A 25722-nucleotide genomic window follows, 5' to 3' on the forward strand; every position below is an offset into this window, starting at 1 on the left:
TATAGTTCTTTCACCTCCCTGCTTAGGTTTATTCCAAGATATTATTTTTGAAGTTATTGTGAACATGATTATATCTATCACTGGTTTGGCTCTCAGTCTATTGTTGGTATGCAAGAAGGCTACTAAGTTATTTACATGCTAATTTTTTTACATAACTGATTTTTTGAAAGTTTTTTTTATTAGCCGTGTTAGTTTTTCTGGTGAAGTCTTTAGGATTTTTAATGTGTAGACTCATATCTTGCAAATCAGGATTCACTTCCCTCTTCCTTTCTTATTTGTATCCATTTTATCTCCTTTTCTTGTCTTACTGCTTTAGATTAGATGCTGTCTACTTTTTAATGTCGATCTTATTTCTTCACTGTCTTTTTCCCAGGATCATGAACATAGGACTCAGAAGCAGTAGTGTGGGACTAATTACTGTTCCCTGTTTAGGATTTTGGATTTTCATCTGTAGAAAATGAAAAGGAATGGCGAAGAATGTTTTATTTTAAGTGGAGCTTGGTTTTGGCAAAGCTAAATACAGGCTATAATCATTCACATGTCTGTGCTTCAAGCAGTTGTTCACAAATCTCTTAAATAGGCTCCAGGCAGAGAAAGAAACTTACTCCTCAATTACTTTTTGAAAGTCCCATGTTCAGATGGCTTGGGTATTGAGTTCTGAAAATCACATAATACAGTCATAATCATAGAGAACCCCTTTATAACTTGGGGTTCCTTGACAAGATAATCAGTATAATTTTCTCTAAAAATTGGGTACCACTAACTTGAGTATTGCTACTGCATCAATAGGGCGTCCTTTCTCCTGTATGTGAATAGCCATACCATTGATCTAGCTCTGTAGGGTCCCATTGGCTATAATGTCAAAGAGACCAAGCAATGATTCCTTTGTGAAGGCTTAGACACTGAGCTTAAATGATGGGGTTTTATGCATACACCCAAGTCTTGGTTTATTAGAATTAAAGACTTAAAATACTTCAGATGTATCTTCTCACCCACTTGCCATCTATTTTTAGACAGTCTCATTCTGTAGTCCAGGATAGCCTTAAACACATGATCATCTTGCTTAAGGCTCTTGAGTTCTAGAATTATGGGTGTGCACCACCTCATCTACCTGCTTTACAGTTTTAAGTGTTTTTTTATTATTTGCAGATATAATTATTAATTATTTTTAAAATAAACTACAAAAGACTGACAGTTATGTCTATATGCATAGAGGGATAGAGCACATTTCTTAGAATCTGCCAAGTAGCTGTCTGTAAACATTTTTTATTTTACTTTAAATAAAAAGTAATTATAAAACTGATTAAAGATAAGAGCAACTCCTAAGAATACAGATATGTAAAACTAGGCTGGTTCTGAGGTTGCTTGGGAATAGAGAGAACCCTTGATCTAAAATAGGATCTTAGGGTTGGAAAACTGTGCATAAAATTAGACAGAGTAAAAATATAACAAATCACTCAGAATATTCTATCTTTTATATTCATTTTAATGTATGAAAAATTTTAAAAATCAAATGAGCATATAAATAAAGAGGTCTAATTACCATTTTGTGAAAGACTATAACTTCCAGTAGGAAGATCATAAGGCAATAGGAAAATCCAATTAAAAACGTCGGGGCTTTTAGGAAGAGCTGATTCTATGTCTTGGGGAAAAGATATTTCAAGATTTGGATAGAAACTGTTGTTGCCAAAAAAAACGAGTACAGTCTGAAACGTTCTGATGTGGTGTTGACAGGACTCAGGATCCAACTTAAAAAGAGCTCCCTCTGGCCCAGCTATGGCAATCTGAGCTTCAGAAAGTCAAAATTGCATTTAATTAGACCAGCAGAGCCTAGAAGAAGCCATTATCTGTAAAAGAAAATGATTGTTGTTGTTGTTGTTGTTGTTGTTTTTTACTTTCATAAATTACAGTGTACTCAGGCTAACTTCTCAAGTGGAATTAATGCTCCCAAGTTTTATATTCTGTCTCTGTCTCTCTGTTTTAGTCTGTTTCTGTCTCTGTCTATCTGTCTTTCTGTGTCTTTCTGTCTCTGTCTCTCAGACACACACACACACACACACACACACACACACACACACACACACACACACACCAGGAGCACTTTGCTATCTCAAATATAGAAGGTCTTTAAACATGACCATGAATACCTCTGAGAACTAGAAGCACAGAGGCCATTTCATACCTCCTCTTTCATTTTCCAATTTTAAAATATGATGGTTTAAAACTTGTAATTGGATGAAAACCTGTAGATCATCAACTAATCCTCAAATCATTTGACCAGTTGTCTTTATGTATTTTATCAGGATTTAGCATATAAATGCACCTTGTGCTAGTATCTTACCTGGGATAACATTTGGTGTTTTATGGTTTTGCTTGAGCACATTCAACATGGTTAGTGTACTAATACTACTCAAAGAATGCTGTGATATTTTATAAGGTGGTTTTCCAGCTTGGAACTTCAGAACCAAATACTGATTTAAACTCAGTATGTGTTTAATGGACCCTGCTAAAATATTTTAAAAGACAAACAGACTAACAAATTAACAACAGCAGCAATAAACTCTCAAAACAAAAACCAAATGCAAGCAAAACAAAATAAAAACCAAACAACCAACCAAACAAGCAAAAAACCCTAACATAAAATTAATTAACCCACAATACTCCAAACCCCTAACTACAAACCTGTGGAATGAAAGACTACTTTAGCTCTAGCAAGTGTTCTTTACATACACATTTGGTCTTACAGCTAAGAGCGTGACTGCTGAGCTACCTCTCTAGATAATTTTTGTTTATATGCTAATGACAGGGAATTAAAAAAATGTCATTAGCCCTAAGTAATTTTCCCCTGAGTGATGTATTTGTATTATATTTTGTCTCTTTTGTCTTGCCATGCCTAGGGTGACTGACAGCAGTTTTAACAAAAGCTTGGCCCACTCTGGCTTTCCTCCCGCCCTCCTGTATGTATTGTGGGCTTATTCTTGAAACCTCTTTTTCTGAAAGCGTGACGTTCACGACTCAGAGCAGTTTGTTCTTTTTCCTTTTCATTTGCATAAACAGAAAGGTGTCAAGAGGGTGTGAGAAAGTCACGTTCTCAAGAAGCAGACGAGTACATATTCCTTTTTGGAAATGAGAAGAAGTGGAAACTGTTCTGGTTATTGGTCGGCCTTCTGGAGTGCTTCTCCCTCCTTGAAGTCCATGATGAGCACAGACAAGTCCATGAGCTCCTGGACCACCACACCCTGCTAGCAGAGGACAGTGGATGTTTTACATTTAAGCAAGCAAAGTTCTGCTGCCTTACCTGCAGTCTGCAGTCGGTGGGATTTAACCATTATGCACTGCATCTTTGCAGCATTGTTTTATGTATCAAAGGAAGAAGAATGCTTAAATCAACAGCTGGGGAAGCCTAGGTCCAGCCCTGTATGTCCTTTGGTTGGTGGTTCAGTCTCTGAGAGCCCCAGAGGTCCAGGTTAGTTGATTCTGTTGGTCTTCCTGTAGAGTTCTTGTCCCCTTTGAGGCCTGTAATGCTTCCTCCTATTCTTCCATAAGAGTCCTCAAGGTCCATCCACTGTTTGACTGTGGGTGTCTGCATATGTCTGGATCAGCTACTGGGTGGAGACTTTCAGAGGACAGCCATGCTAGCTATCTGCAAGCATAATAGAACAGCATTAATAGTGCCAGGGATTGGTACTTGCCCATGGGATGGGTGTCAGTTTGGGACAGTTATTGGTTGGTTATTCCCTCAGTCTACTCCATCTTCCATGCCTGAATTTCTTGTAGACAGGATAAATTTGGAGTCAAAAGTCTTGTGCGTGGTTTGATGTCCCTATCATTCTGCTGTTGCCTGTATGTGGGATATGTTTTTCTAGCTGGGCAGCCTTGTCTAGCCTGAGTGGGAAAGGATGCACCCATCCTTGAAGAGACTTGATGTAACAAGGATGGGGGGATACCAAGGAGGCACCCACCCATTTAGAGGATAACGGAAGGATTATGAGAGGGGTGACTGGGTGTGTACTTGTTGCAATAGGTGTTGCTTTATTGAAGGAAGGATGCCACTGTAGGCATGGGCTTTAAGACCCTCATCCTGGAAGTCAGTCTTTTTCTAGCTGCCTTCAGATGAAGATGTAGAACTCTTAGCTCTTTCTATACCCTGCCTGCCTGAATGCTGCCATGCTCCAGCACTTATCATGAACTGAACCTCTGTACCTGTAAGCCAGCCCCAATTAGTATTATCCTTTAGGAGAGTTGCCTTGGTCATGGTGTCTGCTCACAGCAGTAAACCCTAACTGAGACAGAGTATTAGGTGAAAGTAGCCAGAACTTCTCCATTTTAGTTTCTTAAAGTTGTATGCAAATATATAATTATATCAAAAACTTCACTTAAGAATAACAGTAAAACCCTTTAGCCAGAAAAAAGAATGTTTAAGTCCTGTAGAGGAAAATTTCCTTACATATTTATGATATTCTTTGTGACTTTGTGTTATATGAGAGTGACTTTATAGATGTGGATTTTTGTAATATAATTTCCCAAGTGACTATTTTACTTTAGACTGGTGACTTTTGTGGAGATTTATCACTTGAGGAATAATTTTCATATTTAGTTTCAGAAGGCAGAAATCATAGGAACTCAACTTATAGGCAACATGGATTAATATAACTGCAGGTTGCTGAAGAGAAGCAATGTGTATCTTAATATGTATAGAGCCAATGTGATTTACTGGTTTATTGTATGAGCCAAAGCTCTCTGGGACTGTTTCTTTAATCACAGAGATATATCTATGGTAACAAGTAGACAGGAAATGTATCAGCAAGTTGTGAAGATTTAACAAATTTGCAGGTTAGAAACCACATCTTGAAATAGGAAGAGACACATGAGACAAGGAAAAAGCATATCTCAAGGTGAGAATGGTCAGACAAATGGGGAGGAAATTCTCTTTAAAGAGTTACAGTATTTCTTCTAACTCTTCTGATTATGACCTTCCCCCTTCTAATGTTAGCATAGAGGAATGGAAAGTCAGTTTTTAGACTCTTCTAAATGTTCTGTGTTCTATCTATCTATCTATCTATCTATCTATCTATCTATCTATCTATCTATCTATCTATCTACCTATCCATTTATTCATTTCTCTTTTCAATGCTTGGTGTTGAGCCCAGAGCCTTGTGCATGCTCTGCAACTATTCTATCATTGAATTATACCCATAGCCCATTTTGCCACTTTAATATGAATATTCTTAATTAATGAGATTGACTCCTCAAGAGGAAACTGCAGAGCTTTAGGGATTGCCTTTTAAATCCATGAAGTGGCAAAACTAAGTGTCCACATGCAGATATTGTAGCTAGATCGCTACTTCCCACTAGTTTGATTTGAAAAGGACTAGGGTAAGACATGAAATTGTAAACCTATTAGAAGAAAATTCAGGGAAAATGGCCATGGAATGGGCAAAAAATGGACTAAAGGATCTCATTAAACAACAAGAGTTTCTTCACAGTGATGGGAACAATTTGGCAGAGTGAAGAGGAATTTAAAGAACGGGGCAAATATTTTCAAATTATAGACCTAGCAAGAGGCTAATGATTAGAATGCAAAATGATATTGAACTCCAAACACAACTACAGAATAAACAGCCAACAAACATAAATATATCAAAAGATGGGCAACATATTAGAATATGAATTTCTCACAAAAAGTCAGTCAGGTGGCCTAGTGAGATAGGAAAGAGTTCTGAGTGCCATTAATTTGAGAAGAGCAAATCAAAACTGCAATGTGACCTCACCACACTTTAGTGAAAGTGCAGGTGTGCACCAAAAGCCCAGAGGACAAACCCTGGAAAGAACTTGAAGATACAGAAACCCTGAAACATTGTGATTACAGAAAACATTATGGTATTTCCTAAAAAAAAAAAAATGGAGCCATTATATGACCTAGCAAGCCCACTTCTGAGGAAGGAGTGCCAGGTGGAATAGAAATAGGTCTGCTGAAGTAATGTCTACATGATCATGTTCATTGTGGCACTATCAACAATAAACGGAACTAGAAAAACAAAACAAAACAAAACAAAAACATCCTGAGTAAGGTAACCCAGACCCAGAAAGACAAACATGGTATATACTCACTTATATGTGGATATCAGCTGTGAAATACAGGATAACCATGCTCTAATTCATAGTCCCAAGGAAGCTAAGTAACAAGGAGGGATGGGGGAGAATGGAGGGTGAGAGTTGTTGTCAAAAGTATTTAAATCCCAGCTTGGGGCTTCTACTTCACCTTAGATCATTGAGTTCCTGGATTAAAAAGGCACACTCACAGCCTTTATATTTACAATAAAGATTAAGAAGCACAATAGCTGGGAAGCTTCTACCTTCTGTGCTGTTAGAATCTACTTCCCTACTGACAACCCTGAATTATTGCTTAGTACTTACTATGTTTCATCTAGGCTGCTCTTAACTCCGACTGAGTAGCCCAAGTGGCTCAGTTAGCCTGTGGCAACTTCTGCTTCTCTCTCCTGATCACTCTCCTTTTTCTTTTCCTCTGACCCAAGCCCAGAAAACCAAAACCCCTCCTATGTCTTTCTTGCCCAGCTATTGGCTGTCACATTTTTATTTACCTATTAGAAACAACTCAGAAACAGGATCCCTCAGCCTCTTACTTGGAACTCTTTCCTCTCTGGGGCAACCAGTCTTGGGATCCCTAAATTAGCATTAGAATACAGGCAGCATTAGGCCAACCCACCGCAGAGAGTAGGGCGAGAGACAACTGGAATGGGAAAGCATCTGTGATATGAGGTAAAACCTAGTGCAATGGAAACTCCCAGGAATCTATGACTCCTAGCAACGGTGGAGAGCCTAGACTCACCATCTCCTATAAGACTTCCAGTGGAGGAATTGGGATACCAACCCAGCCACAAAACCTTTGACTTACAATGTGTCCTGCCCACAAGATGTAGTAGGGTAAAGGTGGCACAGAAACAATGACTGGCCCACCTCGAGACCTGTGACATGACAGGGATCCCACCCCTGACACTGCCTGAAGAGCCAGGAATGAGAGGCTGCATAGTCCAGAGACCTAGGATAGAAAATGGTTCCTAAATGATATTCTGCTGTATGCATAGACTGGCACCTAGGCCAATTGTCAGCTGCTGGCTGAAGACCAGCAACTGATGGAAATGGACGTAGGAACCCAAAGCCAAATACTAGGTGGAGTTCAGGGAATCCTGGAGAAAAGGGGAGGAAGGATTCAGGGAGCCAGAGATGTCAAGAACACTATAGGAAAAACCCACAGAATCAATCAGTCATAGGGAGTCATTGAGACTGACCTCCCATTCAGGAAGCCTGTGTGGAGTGGCCTAGGCCTTCTGCATATATGTTACAATTATGGAGCTTGGTCTTCTTGTGGGACTCTTTAACAGTGAGAGCATGGGCTGTATCTCACTCTGTTGCCTGCTTTTGGGTAACCTCATCTAGCCCCAGTATGAGGGGAGGTGCCTAGCTTTACTGCAACTTTATAAGTCATGTTAGGTTGCTATCCATGGGAAACCTGTCCTTTCCTGAAGAAAAACAGAGGAGTGGATTGGGATAAGGCAGATGGGAGGTAGGGAGAGCAGATCGGAGGAGAAGAGAGAGGAGAAACTACAGTTGAGATATAAAAAAAAGAGATGTGTGTGTGTGTGTGTGTGTGTGTGTGTGTGTGTGTGTGTGTGTGTGAAGAAATGGAAACCATTTAAATGCCCATCACCTGATGAATTGTTAAAGAAAATGTGATATATACATATATATTCTGATCTGTATATCAGATCTATTTATCTGATCTCTACATCTGATCTATCTATCTATCTATCTATCTATCTATCTATCTATCTATCTATCTATCTATCTATATCTCAGAATATTATTCAGATACAAAGAAGGAAACCCTGCCTTCTGTGGTAGCAAGGATGGTACTGGAGATCATTATACTAAATGAAATAAGCCAGACACAGAAGGATGAGCACAGTACCATGTGGACTCCAAGGAGGTTTATTAATAGAAACTGAGAATAGAAGAGCGATTACTAGGATCTGGGAAGAGCTGGTGGTGATAGGGCACACAGTGATGGATCTTAAATTGTAGTTAGAGTCAAAATTTTAGAGTGCTTTAAGTAGAGTCACTATACATACCGATTGCATTCTTCATGTTTCAGAGAGCTGAAAGAAAGGAATGAGAATGTTTGTTCTATATAAAAGTGATAAATAATTTAGGAAACAAGTATGTGTCACCTAAATATATAACGTGTGTAAAAGTAAAACGTAAATGTACTAAGTGAACCCTTAACCTTAACTCTAGTCTGTAATCATATAGATGTGCCTCTAAAATGTACAGTTTAAAATTTTTTATCTGTCAGTTAAAATAAATTTCATTTTAAAAACAAGTTTTCTTTTTTTTAAAAAAGAAATTGATAGTGGTAATTGAAACTCAAAAATTAACAATCAGGCTATAGATATGGCTCAGTAAGTAGAGAAACTAACAAATATGCTTTTACGTGACTTCTGGACCCCACAAGATGGCAGGCGAAAACCAACTGTCCAAAGAGGTGCCCTCTGACTTAATACACGTGTCATGGCATTCACAAGCCAGCACACACACACACACACACACACACACACACACACACCCCACAAAAATAAATTAATATTATTAGCTTGGCTTGGGTTGTTAAAACCAGTATGGTAATCAACCAATGGCAAGGTATTGAGCCTCCCTAGCTCAAATTTTCTTATTATAACCTGATAATCCTATCTCATTGAATTGTTTGGAGTGCTGAATTAGCAATGGAAAATTCCAGGCACATAAGATTGTTCAATAAATATTGGTAATCAGCATCCTCATTTTGCAACTTCCACAGGTCTTTTATACACATGTCCTTTTGATTCTCCCAACTCCATTCTCTCTGTGACAGAAGACAGTCACTGTGATGGTTTTGAGAAGCAGACAATGGACGAGACAGAGAATTTCCTTCCCGATAAGAAGACAGGTCTAAGTAAAATCCAGAGAAAATGTCTTCATCAACAAGATTGTGGACATTTGTAAACTCAGATGTCCTGTGTCCTGAAGAACATGCAGCGTGCTATTGACCTTGCCATCTAGTTCTGTGACCTCTTGTTTCATTGCGAGGATTTCCACATTTCTGACATTTTGAAAGCATAGCATTGGCATTGCTAACTTGTTGAGAATACAGAAAAACAACCTGTCTCACGGCTCCGGGATTTTCCAAAGCAATTCCCTGCTGAGTGTGTGGGCAGATGTGCATTTGTCTTTCCTTTAGCCTGACACCCAGACACCTACACATAAGGGTGAGCCAGGCTACTTCATAACAACTGTGATTTCCAGGCTCGATAGCTTTACTAACTTCTGCAAGGATACATCCCTGCCATGCTGAAAAGCCACCTAGTATAAAAATATGTTTGCAGAAAACAGGAGAAAGCTAGCATTGTCTCAATGCTTATCTGTGAAGCATATGGTCTTTATTGCTCTCCCTGATACCAGGAAGCAGATGTCTGATTGTGCAACTGTGTGCCAAAAGTAGGCAAGAAAAGAACCAGAGAGTTGAGAGTGCATGTTGAACTATTTGGTGACCTATTGACTGGTGTCTCACTCAGCCTTCTGATTTTTATTTCTTCTTTAAGTATCTGAAGTGAGATGCTGGCAATGGCTCCCACTACTGATCATCCGGTAAGACCTGAGGGCTGCCTGTGTATTCAGCTTCTTCTGTATTCACTTTCTGCTACCTTGAATATGAATCATTAGCATCGAAGTGGGTGTGTCCTTTGAGACTGTGAACTCTAGGGAAGCTGGGAATCGGGTATACTTTGTTGTGTCTTTAAGTGTTTCTCAGAGTGAATCATGTGACCAACAGTGCTGACATCAGCAAGGAGTCTTCCAGGCATGGAACAGAGCAGAGTCAGGATCTACACCCTACACAACTCACTGAGTGGATGGTCTATATGTTTCAAGAACATCCTCTGTCTCACCATGGAGGATATATGCATGTGTATTGCTGTGTAATGTGTAATGAGATGTTGTACCCCTTTGTACATGGTGGAGTTAAACAGTAACGTAGACAATATAGCATAAAACTGAATGTGAGTTAGGGAATTACCATTTAGGGAACACTCTTCGCTGTCCCTTCTTCCTGCCTGTCCCTTCATAATCTGTAGAAACCTTGGACTCTTAGAAACTGTGGAGGCTTTCTATCACTAGAGATGTGTAAAGTTGATAGTTTCAGTATCTACTTGGTCAGCATAGAGAACTAGAGAACTGAAGTAAGTGATTGTTGGTGAGGAAGAAGTGGCTCACCACATGTTAAGTCCAGGTTCTTTTTGGTTATCATGGTATGGGTCATAATTAATAAGATACAAAGCCAGGTCCTCAATGCCTCACCATCTCTACCTCAACTCCTTCATTCACTATTAACCCTATTACAGTAGTCATGGAAATTACAACAGACTCTCAGTTTGCATGAATGCACACGTGTGCGCGCACACACACACACACACACACACACACACACACACACACTCACACACACACACACACACACACAAAACCATCCCATCTGAAATGTAAAATATGAAGATAAAACATGATTTGCTAAACCCATGGATTGTGATATTACAAAGGAACATAGCTATTACAAGTAATGGCTATTGATGTGATATAAATACAGTAAAGTAATTGTTATTTATACTTTATTTTTACTGAGATATACATATATGTTTTAAACAATTGTTCTCTCACTTCCTTTAAATTCCTTTCTCCACTCCACTACTTTGTCCTCCCAACTTCATGACCTTAAAAGTAAAAATCCTTTGAGTCCTCACAATGCTCCCTGTACATTCATGGGTGTAGGACCATCTACTGGAATATGAATGTCCTACCAGGGGCCAAATCCCTGATGAAACGAATTTTCTGCCTCCTAGCCAATGTTGGTTAATTAAACAACATCTATTTATTTTATTTATGTGCAGGTGCACACACACATGGCTTCACATTCTATAGTGTGATTGTGGAAGCCAGAAGACAAGCCGAGGGAGTCAGCTTTCTTCTTCTTCTATGTGGGTCCCAGATATCAAACTCTGACCATCAGACTCCAACCTATTTTTAATTTTTAATGAAAGGATAGGACTTACTTTCAAAGTAGGAGTTTTTGAGAGTGCCTTTCTCTTCTTGGGCCAGCAGGCTCTGTCGTTAACTACAGAGTTCATTCTGCTGTGGTTTAAACTCAATGTTAGTGTTTAAGAAATCTTTTAAGTTGGGGTGGTTTTTACTCAGTATTTATGGATTGAATGCTCTTAGTCAACCAGTGTTGGTGGACAACCTGTAATTGGCTAGGAGAACTCATTCCCTGGTAGGAAAGCCAAAGGGGTAGTGTTTAACATCTAAATTGAAAATAGAATAGAAAATGTTATTAGAAGATTCAAAAGCAATTTTCATTGGTGTTTGGGAAATTGCATAAAAATAGGAGAATACCATCTTATTGCTAAGTTCAAGGGTAATAGCATGGTAGCAAACCTGATATAGCTCTACTGGTGTACAAGAACAGAGAAATAGTCTGGGTGAATGGAATAGTTGGCCTAGATAGGAGTCATGTGGATGTGAACCAGCAGTGAATTCACTGTGGAGTTAACAGAACTTGGGCTCTTCAGCTGTTTTGTGTACAGTTCTCTCAGGCTATTGTAATTATGACACATTTTGTAAAATTTCAAAAGAGTAAGCTATATTTGATACAGTCAGCTAAGACTCTGACGACTCTGACTCCACCCACTGTGGCCTCTTTTCTTCTAGTATTGGAGTAGGCATGAACAAATTCAGAGTCCAACTAAGGGAAAGTTGAACTGGGGATGGGACATTTTTACCAAAATTTGGGAAAACATTAAGAGGGTTTAAAAGGTATAATTTAAAGAGCAAAGATTTCTAAAAGGTAACTAGTCATATGTCAAAATACTCAAACAACGGATAGTTAGAGGCTCAAAGAGAAATGAGGTTTCTCTGTTGCTATTGTCACTCTAGGCTATCTGGATAATGGTGATTGTTGGTAGGAATGTGGGGGGGGGGTAAAGATTCTCAGGCTCTGGTGGGGTGTAGCTGGAGTGTATTGATTTTGGAGATGGCAGTATTTAATAAAACTAAGTACATTTCTTCCATGTAGTCCAAGAGAAATACTATTGATTACACAATCTACAGAGATTCTCCTCTCTAAAAATATTAATTGTACCATTGTTTCTGGTAATGAGGAATCGAGGCAAACTGCCTACCCATCATTAGGAGAGATGCGGATTAAATGGAATAAGACGCAATTTTGAAGCAGTGTGTGTTTGTCTGTGTGTGTGTGTATGTGTGTGTGTGTGTTTGTGAGAGAGGGGGGAGGGGGAGAGGGACAGGGAGAGGCAGAGGGAGACAGAGAAGAGAATAGATAGAAAACATAGGCTGAAAGGAGCCAATGTGGAATAGAATACTTATATAAACATGCAATCTGGAGTAAAGACTAAAAACAAATATATGTAGATATTTGCTGAAAACCAACTTACATATTGTTTCAAGAACCTAAGAACACTATGAAAGAATTAATAAACAAATCTCCATTATGGTTCTATTATCTTTGCCTGAAGCAATTTTGACTTTTACCCAGACACCTTCCTTATCAAGAATTGATAAGCCTGGGCCTAGTTTGTGTTCATTTTCATATCTATAATTATTAATGGATGGAGAAGAAGCAAAATTATTGCTAGGAAAGATTTCCCATATCATAGCAGATATATATGCCAATAATTCCCCCAGTTCTTTCTTAGCAAAATCTACCACTGTTGAACTAGGTGCCTGGGAACTGAGGAATGAAGAATAACACATGTTTTAAGGACCAATTTAGAGTTTACGTATGGCAACTGCTAGAGACATGGTCTATGATGGTGTTCAAACCTAGAAACTCCAAGTGCCATGGTTGCCTCATTCAGAGAGAGCAAGAGGGAAGCAAAGAAGTTGGCAAATAGTTGTTTTTATACATCAATGAAAAGAGGACTATTAAAGGTCAGGGACAAGGGAGTTTGGGGTAGAGATACAGGCATAGCCCTATGCTAATGAGCTCTAAATGAGAGAGGCTCTTCATGTTCAGAGCTAATGTTCACCAGAAAGCATTAACTGCAAGAGAGCCTCTGAGTCCCCGAAGAAACAGACACTTTGGTAAGCAAAGGCCACTGTCCTTAACTTCTTCTGGAGCCTGAAAAATTGAGACATGAAACAGACCACTACAGTGACAGACATAAGCATGAATTAAGCTGCACAGGCTAGAGGTTTTTTTTTTTTAATAAATAAATAAATAAAATTTTGACACTCCATATTTTTTTTTTTTCGAGACAGGGTTTCTCTGTGTAGCACTGGTTGTCCTGGAACTCACTCTGTAGACCAGGCTGGTCTCAAACTCAGAAATCTGCCTGCCTCTGCCTCCCAAGTGCTGGGATTAAAGGTGTGCACCACCACTGCCCAGATACACTCCATATTTTATTCCCCCCACACTGTCCACCCTCCAACTGTTCCACATCTCATACCTCCTCCCCATCCCCTGTTTCCACGTGGATGTCCCCACCTCCCACCCCACCTGACCTCTAAACTCCCTGGGGTCTCCAGTCTCTTGAGGGTTAGGTGCATCATCTCTGAATGAACACAGACGAGGCAGTCCTCTACTGTATGTGTGTGGGGGTGGGGGTGGGGGATAGGCTTATGTCAGCTGGTATATGCTGCCTGTTTGGTGGTCCAGTGTTTGAGAGACCTTGGGGGTCCAGGTTAATTGAGACTGCTGGTTCTCCAGCTTCTTTCAGTTTTCCCTAATTCAACCACAGGTGGTCAGCTGCTTCTGTCCATTGGTTGGGTGCAAATAGTTGCATCTGACTCTTTCAGCTGCTTGTTGTGTCTTCTGGAGTGCAGTCATGATAGGTCCTTTTTTGTGAGCACTCCCTAGCTTCACTAATAGTGTGAGGCCTTGGGACCTCCCCTTGAGCTGGATCCCATTTTGGGCCTATTGCTGGACCTTCTTTTCCTCAGGCTCCTTTTCATTTTCATCCCTGTAATTCATGCACATCCTTTTGGGTCTGAGTTGCCTCATTCAGGATGATATTTTCTAGTTCCATCCATTTGCCTGCAAAACTCTGGATGTCTTCATTCTTAATAGCTGAGTAGTATCCCGTTGTGTAAATGAACATTTTCTGTATCCATTCTTCTGTTCTGGGACATCTGGGTTGTTTCCACCTTCTGGCTATCACAAACAAGGCTGCTATGAACATAGTAGAACATGTGCCCCTGTGGCATGGTGGGGCATATTTAGGGTATATTCCCAAGAGTGGTATAGCTGGGTCTTCAGGTAGATCTATTTTCATTTTTCTTTCTTTCTTTTTTTAATTTTGTCCTTTTTTTATTAGATATTTTCTTTATTTACATGTCAAATGTTATCCCCTTTCCTGGTTTCTCCTGCAAAAACTCCCTATCCCATTCCCCCTCCCCCTGCTCACCAACCCACCCACTCCCACTTCCCTGTTTTAGTATTCCCCTACACTGGGGCATCGAGTCTTCTCTAGACCAAGACACAATTCACAGACCAAATGAAGCTCAAGAAGAAGGAAGACCAAAGTATGGATACTTCAGTCCTTCTTAGAAGGGGAAACGGCCTGATATAGCTGTCTCCTGAGAGGCTCTGCCAGTGCCTGACAAATACAGAGGTTGATGCTCTCAGCCAACTATTGGATTGAGCACAAGGTCCCCAATGGAGGAGCTAGAGAAAGGACTGAAAGAGCTTGCATCCCCATTGGAGAAACAACAAGTGTTCCAAGAAGACTCAAAATTTAAGGAAGAAAAATTACCATGGTGCTTAATTTTTATTAGTAAATAAAGAAACATGGAGTCTCAAAACATCTCCACTTATCAAAGTCCTCCATGTGGAATACCAACTCCATGTGGTCTATCTGTGCTCTACTCTCTGCTAAGGACATCTTTATTCTCAGGTTGTAGCTCGGATCTGACTTGGGAGAATGAGGCTCTTCTACTATTTGGCCAAGGGACAAAATTCAGTAACATTAATAGACAAAATTACAAGAAACTAAGAGAAAAGATATATCAAATTTCCTGGATTGTAGGTTAAGCACATCTTATTTTGCTTACTCGAATTTTCAATTGCTCTAAATTGAACACATATAGCTTATATATAATACAATATTTTCCCCAATGAAATAAGGAAAGGGGGTAGTAACATTGCCATATGACCTGGGTAATATCCTGGGTTTCGATTTAAGTATAAAGTTTAAAGTATAAAGTATAAGTTTCTATTTAAGTGTGTGATAAAATGGCACTTATAGGCTTGGAATGCATCCTTTGCTTGAACTAAGAAAATGTGCACAGAGTTGAAGATTTGAGAGTTTAATATGTTCTGAGATCCTCAAAAAATCCAACCATGCTATTGGATTAAGCAGAAACTGGAGAAGACAATAGGCCCTCAATTGTAAACAAATCAATTAGGAAGTATTGAAACATCTTGTGTGATAGGTAGTTTTGATCAGATTTGTGCTGAAGTCAGAGGGCAACAGTGTCAAAGGTCAATGTTACACCAAAACAAGCTATAAATGGTCAAAGTGAGCTGAAGTGGTGAGGACCATGATGTGGCCCACATGGGAGATGCTTGAAGATTATACCCACTGATTTTTTGGAGGACAGGATGGAAAGATGAGAGGAAGGAGTTAAACCATATGTGTAGCTTGGCTGGAATAGAGTACGATGGTGTAGACTTTCTACTTCAATGTTTTATGGGTAAGTGTAAGCGTTGGAGACCATCAGTACACCTGTCTTAGTTAGGGTTTTACTACTGTGAACAGACAACCATGACCAAGGCAAGTCTTAATAAAACAACATTTAATTGGGTCTGACTTACAGATTTAGAGGTTCAGTCCATTATCATCAAGGTGGGAGCATGGCAGTATCCAGGCAGGCATGGCGCAGGTAGAGCTGAGAGTTCTACGTCTTCATCCAAAGGCTGCTAGTGGAAGACTGATTTCCAGGCAACTAGGGTGAGGGTCTTATGCCCACAGCCACAGTGACACACCCATTCCAACCAGGTCACACCTGTTCCAACAAGGCCACACCTCCAGATGGTGCCACTCCCTGGTCCAAGGATATACAAACCATCACAACACCAAATACACTGAGTATCGGAACAGAAACAATGTGAATCTAGGCCTTTGGCAAGAGCGTTAACTGGGGAGTGGGTAGGCTGCACTGGAGCCAAATGCTTATTGATCCCATATCTCTTCTTGTTTGTGCAAGAAACATGTCCCAGGTTCGAGTGAATTACTCACAGCTTTTAATATTTTGATGTTATTTATTCTCCCATTGAAACAAGGTTCCATTTGGTCTTTCCAAAGTCCAGAGTCCACTTGACCAAGAATAATACGAGACCCAGTTTGATTGAAGTTTAAATAAATCATTTTCCCAGCTAAATAGGATTTTGTGTGCTAGTCTCCTGTCTCTTAGCATCAGTCTTTTATTAAAAATCTTAAAATGATCTTTTATCACTCTCTGGGGAAATAAACATAGCCTTTGAGCTGTTTTCTTTCAGGCTAAGCCAGAATCAGCAGCAGGATAGTTAATAATAGGCTGTTCTGAAGCCCACTATTCCAACAGGCCTTACAAGGAAGCTCTTTGCTTCCCCATAAGGACACATGGGCAGGGAGGTGTGGGACAAGATAATAATAATAATAATAATAATAATAATAATAATAATAATTTTCTCTGGCATTATCAGAGTTGGGGCTTTAGTTTCCTGTATCTATGTCTCCCACTAATTTGCTCCAATATATAATGTATACCATCCAAAACACATGTTTGCCAAGGTTACTCACTCAGCTAAGTTACTCACTCAGAGGAAAGTATCTCTACGCAGATATGTGTAGAGTGCGTGTCAACAAGATAGACACGTTTCCTTCTCATGTCTCTAATTTGTCAATTCTCTTCTCTTATTCCTCATACAACACAGCAGCAGGGTGGATCATCAACACTAGAGTGTCTCGTCCTGAGACAAGTACTTAGTCACAGTTTAATCTATCCTGTTATTACTGGAAGTGAAGTTTTCCAGAACTGATGGCCATCTATAACTCGCTGAGTTCTGGCACTGATGGGATTGATTCATTATTCTATCAGTTACTTAATTAGAATGAATTATTCATAGCACTTCTTGACAAATGACCTAATTATTATGCTAATCACAATGATCTAAGTCTTCAATGCTTTCTAAAGCGTATTCTGCCTAATGGGGTTTAAAAATACGTGTGTAATGATAGTCTTAGCAAAATCTGGAAGGATGCTTTGACAGATATTTTTATTTATATTTAGACATTGAAAAACACTAGGTATGAGATAACTTTTGCTTTAAGCTTACTAATTTCTTCAATGCCCTTTTCTTTTCCAAATATAAAATTGTGAGTCAAAGTAATAAATAAAATGACAACTGACTCAGTGAAGCTGATGAGTGAAGTGGAATTTCACGTTCTGCCTTTCTTCTAAGGAGTTTTGGCTGTGGCGTACATTTTTCCCTTAGGATGGCAAAGGGGGTAAAATGATGGGTATTTTCTGCTACATTGTCTGTCTTAACCGTTCATGGGAGGAACAACTATGTTGGGGGTTAATGATCTGTTCATGCCAAGAACATCTCTTCTTTGTTTCCTTACTTTGTTTAAACTCTCTGACCCAAGTCATTATCTTTGTGTTTGTATTTGCCTTAACTTTATAATGTTGTTAATATTTAAATGTTTTTGGATTTTGATTATTCTCAGTAATAATAACTTCATTAATCATTAACTCCAAAGGGCAATAAAAACATGAACATCAGAAACAGGATCAAGGAACTAGAAGGGTATTAGACCTAATAGTGGGTATTAGACCAAACAATTACAATTAGTTCATGAGTGGGCCTCTAAAATAAAGAGCATGTTAGAATTGAAATATATATTATACTCAGTTTTGTGGAAGTTTAGTCATGGTACAATTTTTTAAGACTTGGATGTAGTAACTTATGGGTTTCACAAAGTATTAAGGTAATTCTTTAGAAATAAGAAATAATATTTCTTTAGAAATATGACCTTTTGGTCTTAACTGATTTAATCTTTGAGCCCACAGATACAGATTAAAAAAATGAACATTTTGTAAGTTTTTTTTCCTTGTGGGTTTCAATTCATTTTCTCTGTGTGTGTCTTTATGTCTCTTAGTCTCTCAGTCTCTCAGTCTCTCTCTCTCTCTCTCTCTCTCTCTCTGTGTGTGTGTGTGTGTGTGTGTGTGTGTGTGTGTCTGTCTGTCTGTCTTTCTGTCTGTCTCTCTCTAGTAATCTTTAAACCACTGATTTTCATGTCATGCTCTTGGAGTGCAATCATAATCTCATTCCCAGATCACCAAGTTGCAGGCATTCTGGGATGTTACAGTGTTACTGGTTGCTCTCTTCTTCCCCATAGGCCTTCAGAGACATCTGTGAGCCAGGTGTGACAGGAGGCAGGTGCATATACTATCTAATTAAAGGGTTTCCCTTTTCTTTTTCTGTAACTATACCATTAGATATGTAACACTTATATAAAACCCAGGATTGAACACAGTATATACATATACATACACATATACATGTATATATATGACCACAGATTAGATTAAACCCTAAAGCTTTACTCACACTGAACAAACACTCTAGTCCTTGTTTTTGTTTGAGTTAAGAACTCACTAAGTAGTCTTGGATGGCCTGGAGTTCATTGTATGAGACAATCTTGACTACAAGTTACAATTCTCCTGTCGTAGCCTCTTGGGTGCTGGAATTACAGCCATGTACACTATGATCAGCTAAAAATATTTTTTTCTTCTTGGCTTTTGCCTTTTTTTGGTACTGAAGAATAAACTCAGAAACTTAGAGACACTTGACGGGTCCTCTATTCCCGAGCTTCCTTTAATTTCCTTAAATATTAACTCCTGGTTAATGGACTCAGTACCCTAGGATCAGTGATAGTATCTGGTTGTATGGTGGGAGGAGTCATAGGAAATGTTTGTCAAAAGTAAAGTTCCCATTAATTAGCCTTTGTTTTATTTGTTCTATATTTTGAAATGCAGGGAGTCCTAAGGGGAGGACAAATTCCCATTTATAGCTTCTGGTAGGACATGTTAAGCTGTCTTGATTGCCTTTTCCCATTCTAGTCCACAAAGAATAAGGACATAATGATACATCCTTCCAAGATTTCTCTTTATGGCACAGGCTTAACTTTATCTTTGCTTGGAGGAAGCGACATGTCGAAATACATCCCCCTTGGCAAGGGAGCTTTCTGTAGCATGTTGCTTCTGCTTCATTATGGTAGAAGATGGAGTGGGAAAGGCATTTGTAGATTTTATGACATGGTCGGCTGTGATGGCTTTTTCTGCAGCCACTATTTCTGGTAATGATAGCTAATACTCAATATCTCTGCATTCATTTGGTTGGTCACCAAATACCGACTCTTCTCAAGATGCATGTGAATTTTTGGAAAGATTTTTGGATGGCATTGCACTATATGTAGTATGTATAGAGGGACCAAAGACTGTGGCTAAATTCATGACCATCTTGGTGGCTAATGAGAAGGTAAGATTTTATCTCCAGTTACTGCTATTGTTTATTTGCCTTCATGGCACCAGGCAACCTAGAGTTGCACTTTTAAGGTAGTAAAGAGAAAGAGAGATCAAGAAAGCAGAATTGTAAACCACCAGTTTGGAGACCACAGAGAGAGAGAACTTAGAGACTGGTTTTCCAGTTTAGAAAGATGGCACATATATTTTCATTTACTTTCTCCTTAGCAGGGAGAATTGACCAGATGTGCTAATTCCAAGAGTGATGGATCAGGCTATGATTATCTCAGAACAAGGCAGAAGAATCCCTTAGATTTGCCTACTCTCTTGCCCTAATCAGCCTCCTACCTCCTAGCCAGTTTTGAGACTTCATGGTTTTTCATGATCCTGCAGTTGTGTGTGTTCAGCCCTGTAGCCCATACTTTCCTACCTGTATTCTTCTAGGACTAGGACAAGGAATGCTGCGGTCTGTCTTATTTTGCTGTTCATTCTGGAGTTGGGAGACCATGACTGTGCTTTCTGTTTTGGAATATGCTGACTTGGCTATGCTCTGGGACTATTAGACTCAGGCAAGTGCTTCCTCATTTGGGCACGTTCCCAATATTCATAGTTCTGTTGGGATTTGTAGTCCACTCATGCCAAATAAAACCTTAAAGGAAAACAATATTTTCATACTGCATTAGGAAGTGATATGCTTTTTCTTTTACTTGAGAGAGGGTACAACGTGTTCTGTGTTGTTCATGGTGCTCATGACATTTTGATGAAAGAAAAGCTGATACTTCAAAGTTTTCGCAAATTTTAGGAGGTTGAACCCATTAATTCAAATACATCTAGTAAGCTACCATAATTATAATATCAGTAAGTAGATGTCACAGTAATCAGCCATTAAATTATATGTAAAAATCTGTCTGAAGCTTGCCTACTCTGTTTTGTTTCATTTAGGTATGAAGACTATAAAATAGTGGTCAGAACAGCCACTAGCTGTTGTCAAATAAATTCAGTGTGCTGTTTTAAAGGATAATAGACTTTGAGATGTGAGTGAAAAGGTTAAATGGCATGTGCAACTTGTATGCTTCACTTTACCTAATCATTCTCTGTTGCAAATATTGGGGTCTTCCCTTTCATTCCACTACCATTCTTCAAGGGTTGCCAAAGTCACTACATATTTAGAGGGCTTTATGATTGTAAGAGGGTGTGTGTCCATTCACACACATAGAGAAATTGAGGTAGTTCAGAGTATTTTTAGTAAAGTCTCAATGACAAATGTTTATAACAATGGATAGCCTGGCTATGGTCATCAGTAAAAACCCTTAGCAGATAATGAAAGAATAGCACATATGGCTATCCAACAGAGGTGACATTAAAATATTCTCTTAATTGTATCGTTTTTATTGTTTTAATAATATATCAAGGCTTATTGAGAATTTGATATGTGTTAGGCACTTTTATAGACTTAAGGGATACTATAATAAAGAAGATAAAGTTATCTCATTATTAAAGAGTAGGCTCAAATGAGTAAAGTATGAAATTGTAATAAAACTTGAAGGACAATGGGATAATTAAACAGGGTGGAGTGGTGGAGAAGTAACTGGGAGGGGCTGCAGTTTAAATTACTAAGAGAATCCATGGTGTGAGAGTGACATTTAAGGTGATACTAGAATACCAGCTGAAAGCAGAGTATTCTAGCAGATGGAAGAGCCAGTCTAAAGGCCTAGTCTTTGAGAAGAGGGATATGGTCATTGTGTGCTAAACAAGGAGATGGGAAGGAAAGGAGGAATGAAGTAGGAAGTAGCAGGAGCCAGCTCTTTCAGCACCTTGGACACAGACAAGGAGCTTGGTAAAAGGGCTACAAGAAACATATTCACCCAAGTTGCAGTCTTACCATCTACCCTTGCAAAGTTTCCTTAAATTTTTATGATCCTCCCCCCTCCCCCAAGAGTAACAACACTTTCACTTCCAGAAGACCCATATCAAGAAATCATTGTTCTTTCTGATGGTCCTGTATTCCTAGCATTCCAGGAAAATGTCAAGATCAAATAAAAAATAAAACATGTAGACAGCTGTGTATAAATTAGATTACGGACAGGTGAGTGGAGAAACTGAGGCCTCATGCAGGAGATTATGTGACGGCCAAAGTGGAACATGAATGGGGCTCTGTTGGCAGTCACGCTGCTGACAAAGGGACACAACTGGGATGCATACTGAGCAGCTGGACCCCACAACTGCTACTGCAGTGGATATGGGAAAAATAAAAAAAAGAAAGACATGAAGGAAGGAAAAAGGGACAGTGACTTATAGGTTGTAGAATTCATAAAGGGATGATAGGACCAGACAGAGGCAAGAAAGAGTGAGCAAGTGAAGAAACAGAAGTTTGATATGTGATGTGAATTAAACATCCAGCTAAGGTTGTCAGACAAGTTATTGGTACATAAATATAGACTCATTCAGTTGAACACCCCCCCACACACACTATTTAAATCAATGTGAATAAATTACATAATCTAAGGAGGATATAGTAGAGAAATTACAGAAAACTGGTAACATGAAACCCTAAGAAATGGGAGGATGTGGGCATCTAAAAGAAGGCAAAGAGAAGAAACAGAAAGAAAACCCCAGGAAGGGGACACATCAGAAGAATGCTGACTTGGATCTGAAGGTGGAAAGCATTTTAAGGAGGCAGTAGCTGGCCATGCAAATGCTTCTGAGTTGTATACACAAAGACCCAAAAGTGACTCCTGCCCTTGGGCAAGATGAAAAGCAGGATTGACCTTGACAGAAGGGACTAGAGAAAAAGATGTACATTGAAAAAGAGATGCTAGTTCCATACAGAAATCTTTGGAGCTGGCTTCTGTAAAAGGAATGTAAGTTTAGGGGATAAGTTTTGTCTGTATTTTGTTTTAAAGCCAGAGAATATCAGAACGAGGCTGGCACTGATCCAAGAAAAAGACAGGTAATCATTTTGTTCTCTCTCGGTATCTGTCTGTCTGTCTGTCTGTCTGTCTGTCTGTCTGTCTGTCTTTCCCAGGGAATCATCTTAGAAGAAAGGATAGAAAGATTGTAAGAACTGGAGGATAGGAAGGAGTACTGTAAAATAATGTCTTCTGGACCTTACAGGGCTAGTGTACCTGTGAACTATAATAGCTGTGGTTGCTGGAACTGGGCAGGAGGTGTTAGCCATTTTCTGATTTGAAGAAATAAATGAAAGAATCAGTTCAACGTTTGGATTTGATCATTGGTGGAAAGAACAGGAATGAGAATGCAGGAGGCCTGGGATGGTGCATCTTTTCAAAGCAAAGGGAACATGTTGTGAGAAGTAAGGGTGGGGTGAGGATGGCATGTTTCAAGAAGAGAACGGCAAGTGAAATTAAATGTGCCTAAAGTTTTTGCTGTACATAGGAAAGTATTCAGTAGCATGGGCGAAACTGAAGTAACTGATGCTTGGCTGGAGGCAGAGAACTTTCAGTGGAAGCAGTAGGGGCCGAAGTCATCATGGTCATGGTGTGGGTTGAAATGGGAATGGAAATTGGAAAATCAGTCATGTAGAAAATTATGGAAAGATTTTTTTTTAATCAACGAAGGAGGGAAAAGGCAATTAACTAGAAGATGTGAAATCAGAGGGACTTTTGTAAGATAAGGCAGATAGAAAAGTACCATTAAATGCTGCTAGAAAATGAAACACTGAATGAAGAAGTTTGAAGATAAAGGGGATGGAATAACACATTCATTTAAGATCTCTGGTGTGTATAGCATTTTGGCTTTCACTTGGGAGAAAGATGTTTTCCTTTCTGCAACAGAGAGACTAATAATGTTATTGGTGATGGCAGTGACGGCAAATAGCATTTATTGAATCCGATGTGTGCCAAACCTCTCAGATGGCTTCTCCCATTTAGCTTCCCCACTAGATCCCCATCATCCATCACCATAGCACCCTTCACTGGTTCCCTTGCTGTGCTTGAATAATAGTCCAACCTCTAATGAATCTCCTCTCATTATTTCCAGTGGAGATATGAAAAAAGAGGACTAGCCAAATTCAAACTGGAGAGCCTTGAGCAACAAATCTGAGCCAGAATTCCCACTGAGCAAACTTACACAGCTACTAAACTGAATTCATAAATAGAAAAGGGAATTGTTTGATGAGGTCCCTATAGAACTGTTAAAACCCAGAATTCCTGGCTGTTGTGTTAAAGACCCAGGTCTGACTTGATTGGAGTGGAAGTGTCCTTAAGCCATAGAATATTCCATGGTTCCATGTACTTGCCTATCCTGAAATGATGACTGCTTTTCCTTCATCTTTGGTTCTTTAATTGATTATTTATTTATAATTTTGGAGAAATCTTATAGACAGGCAGTTGATCTGATTCTGATGGGGTCAGCTGACCTTTGCATTGGCTTGAGCTACTAGGGATGCCTAAATTTGAACTGGATTCCCTTCTTGAGTGCTGTTTTCTAGATTCAAAGGAAATGTTTTATCCGATTCCAGCCCTGGTCTTGCTTTCCAGACCAGCTTTTGTTAGAGTTTCCAGAAGCTGAAGGTAGAGTCCTGAGAAAGGCTATTGGTTGGCAGAGGAAAGAAAACAAACAATGATTATTTTGTTCTCACTCTCCCTCTAGCTGCATTTCTCTCTCAGAAAGGAGTATCATGGAAGAGAGGATGGAACACTGTATGAGCCAAAGAACACCGAGGAGTGCTGCAAAATGGTGTCTTCTGGACAAGACAGCATGAGTATCCATTACCTCATGACAGCTGTATCTGTCTGAATGGGTGGTGGTGGTGGTGGTGGGGTGATGCTGAGCATTTTCTGATGAAAAGGGAAGGAAGAAATAAATGAATTATCGGAAGTTTTGTTTGATCTTGGCAGGTAGATTTATTGTATTGCTTTTTCATCTCTCAGTGTACTGCAAATAATTTGATTCCTTTCTTTAGTTTTCATGGTGATCACACACAGACACTGATTTTCCTTCCATCTACTTTGGCTGCCCCTGTTGGTAAGAGTTCTTAGGTCACAGTGAACGAGGAAGGGTCAGGGTGGAGCCCAGAGTCAGTGCAGGGAAATGAGAGCTGTGTTGTACAGTTTATCTCCACACAGACACTTTCCTCTGATGCTAACAGTACAAAAGGAACAAGAAGAGACAGAAAGTAAAGTACCAACACAAATGAGAAAAAAGAAAATACAGGAGGAATAAGAAAAAGAAAGCATGCATTAGAGCAGACACAAAAAAATCAAGTGTGACTTGATTGTTTAGTGCACATTAGTGTGTGAGTCCTTTTAAACTTAACCTTTTCAAAAGCCTTTCAATAGCCCTGGTGAGATTATGCATATTTGCTGGCTAAAAGGATTCTGCACATAAGTATACATGTATAACACAACATACTGTTTATGCAGACACACCTACCTCTTGGACACCACAGCTACATTTTTATGGAATGATTGGAACAGTGTGCTTTGATTTGCCATTCTTACAGCCCAGGTAAGAGGCCTGGCTTGTCCCTTGTCCCCTCCTGCTCAGGAATACTGCAGCAGCTCTACACCCTGGCATGCTGATGGCAAGGGTGTGATGAGTTTATATCCATGTTGATGAATGGTGTGATGAGAAAGTGTTTCTCATGTGTGTATTAAACCTTGATGCCCTAGAAAAGGAAATAGAGGATACTTACAAAGATGTCTCAATTACTCAGCCCTGACTTGAAAAAGTGGGTTTTGATGCTGGGAGCATACAGTAATGAAAGAAGGACTCGGTCCATTCAGCAGACATGATCCTCCTATTGTAAGCTCCCAACTTATCCACAGAATCCATGTTAGGGCCAGTAACAGGGGTCAGAACCAAGCTTGTCACTAGACTCTGTTAGGCCCTCTAAGTGACTAATTGTAACAGATTTTGAATGATTTAAGGGAAACCAGTGCACTTTTGATCAGCATTACATCACAACATAGTTACCTTGCTTCTGATATCAGGGCTTAGATGAAGTTTACTCATTCCCATGATTCTTTTGCCTCTTTGGAGGCATCATTGAATGAATTGTTAACAAGCTTCCAGACTCACAGGTCTGAAATGAATTCACCTGACATTTCTTTTTAAAGGCTTTCATGG

The 25722-nt window shown here is 39.4% G+C and overlaps 1 protein-coding gene across 1 annotated transcript in view; it reads left to right on the forward strand.

Annotated features, from left to right (window-relative positions):
* Gm5108 (predicted gene 5108) overlaps nt 1–24469 on the forward strand; it is a 35402-nt gene extending 10933 nt beyond the window's left edge. Inside the window, exons 3-4 of the mRNA NM_001256184.1 lie at nt 22536–22582; nt 24244–24469. Coding sequence (NP_001243113.1) covers nt 22536–22582; nt 24244–24355 — 159 coding nt within the window. The 3' untranslated portion in view covers nt 24356–24469. The remainder of the gene's footprint in view (nt 1–22535; nt 22583–24243) is intronic.
* The last annotated feature ends 1253 nt before the right edge of the window (nt 24470–25722 follow it).

This window comes from Mus musculus, chromosome 5, assembly GCF_000001635.26.
Source record: "Mus musculus strain C57BL/6J chromosome 5, GRCm38.p6 C57BL/6J".
Classification (NCBI taxonomy): Eukaryota; Metazoa; Chordata; class Mammalia; order Rodentia; family Muridae; genus Mus; species Mus musculus.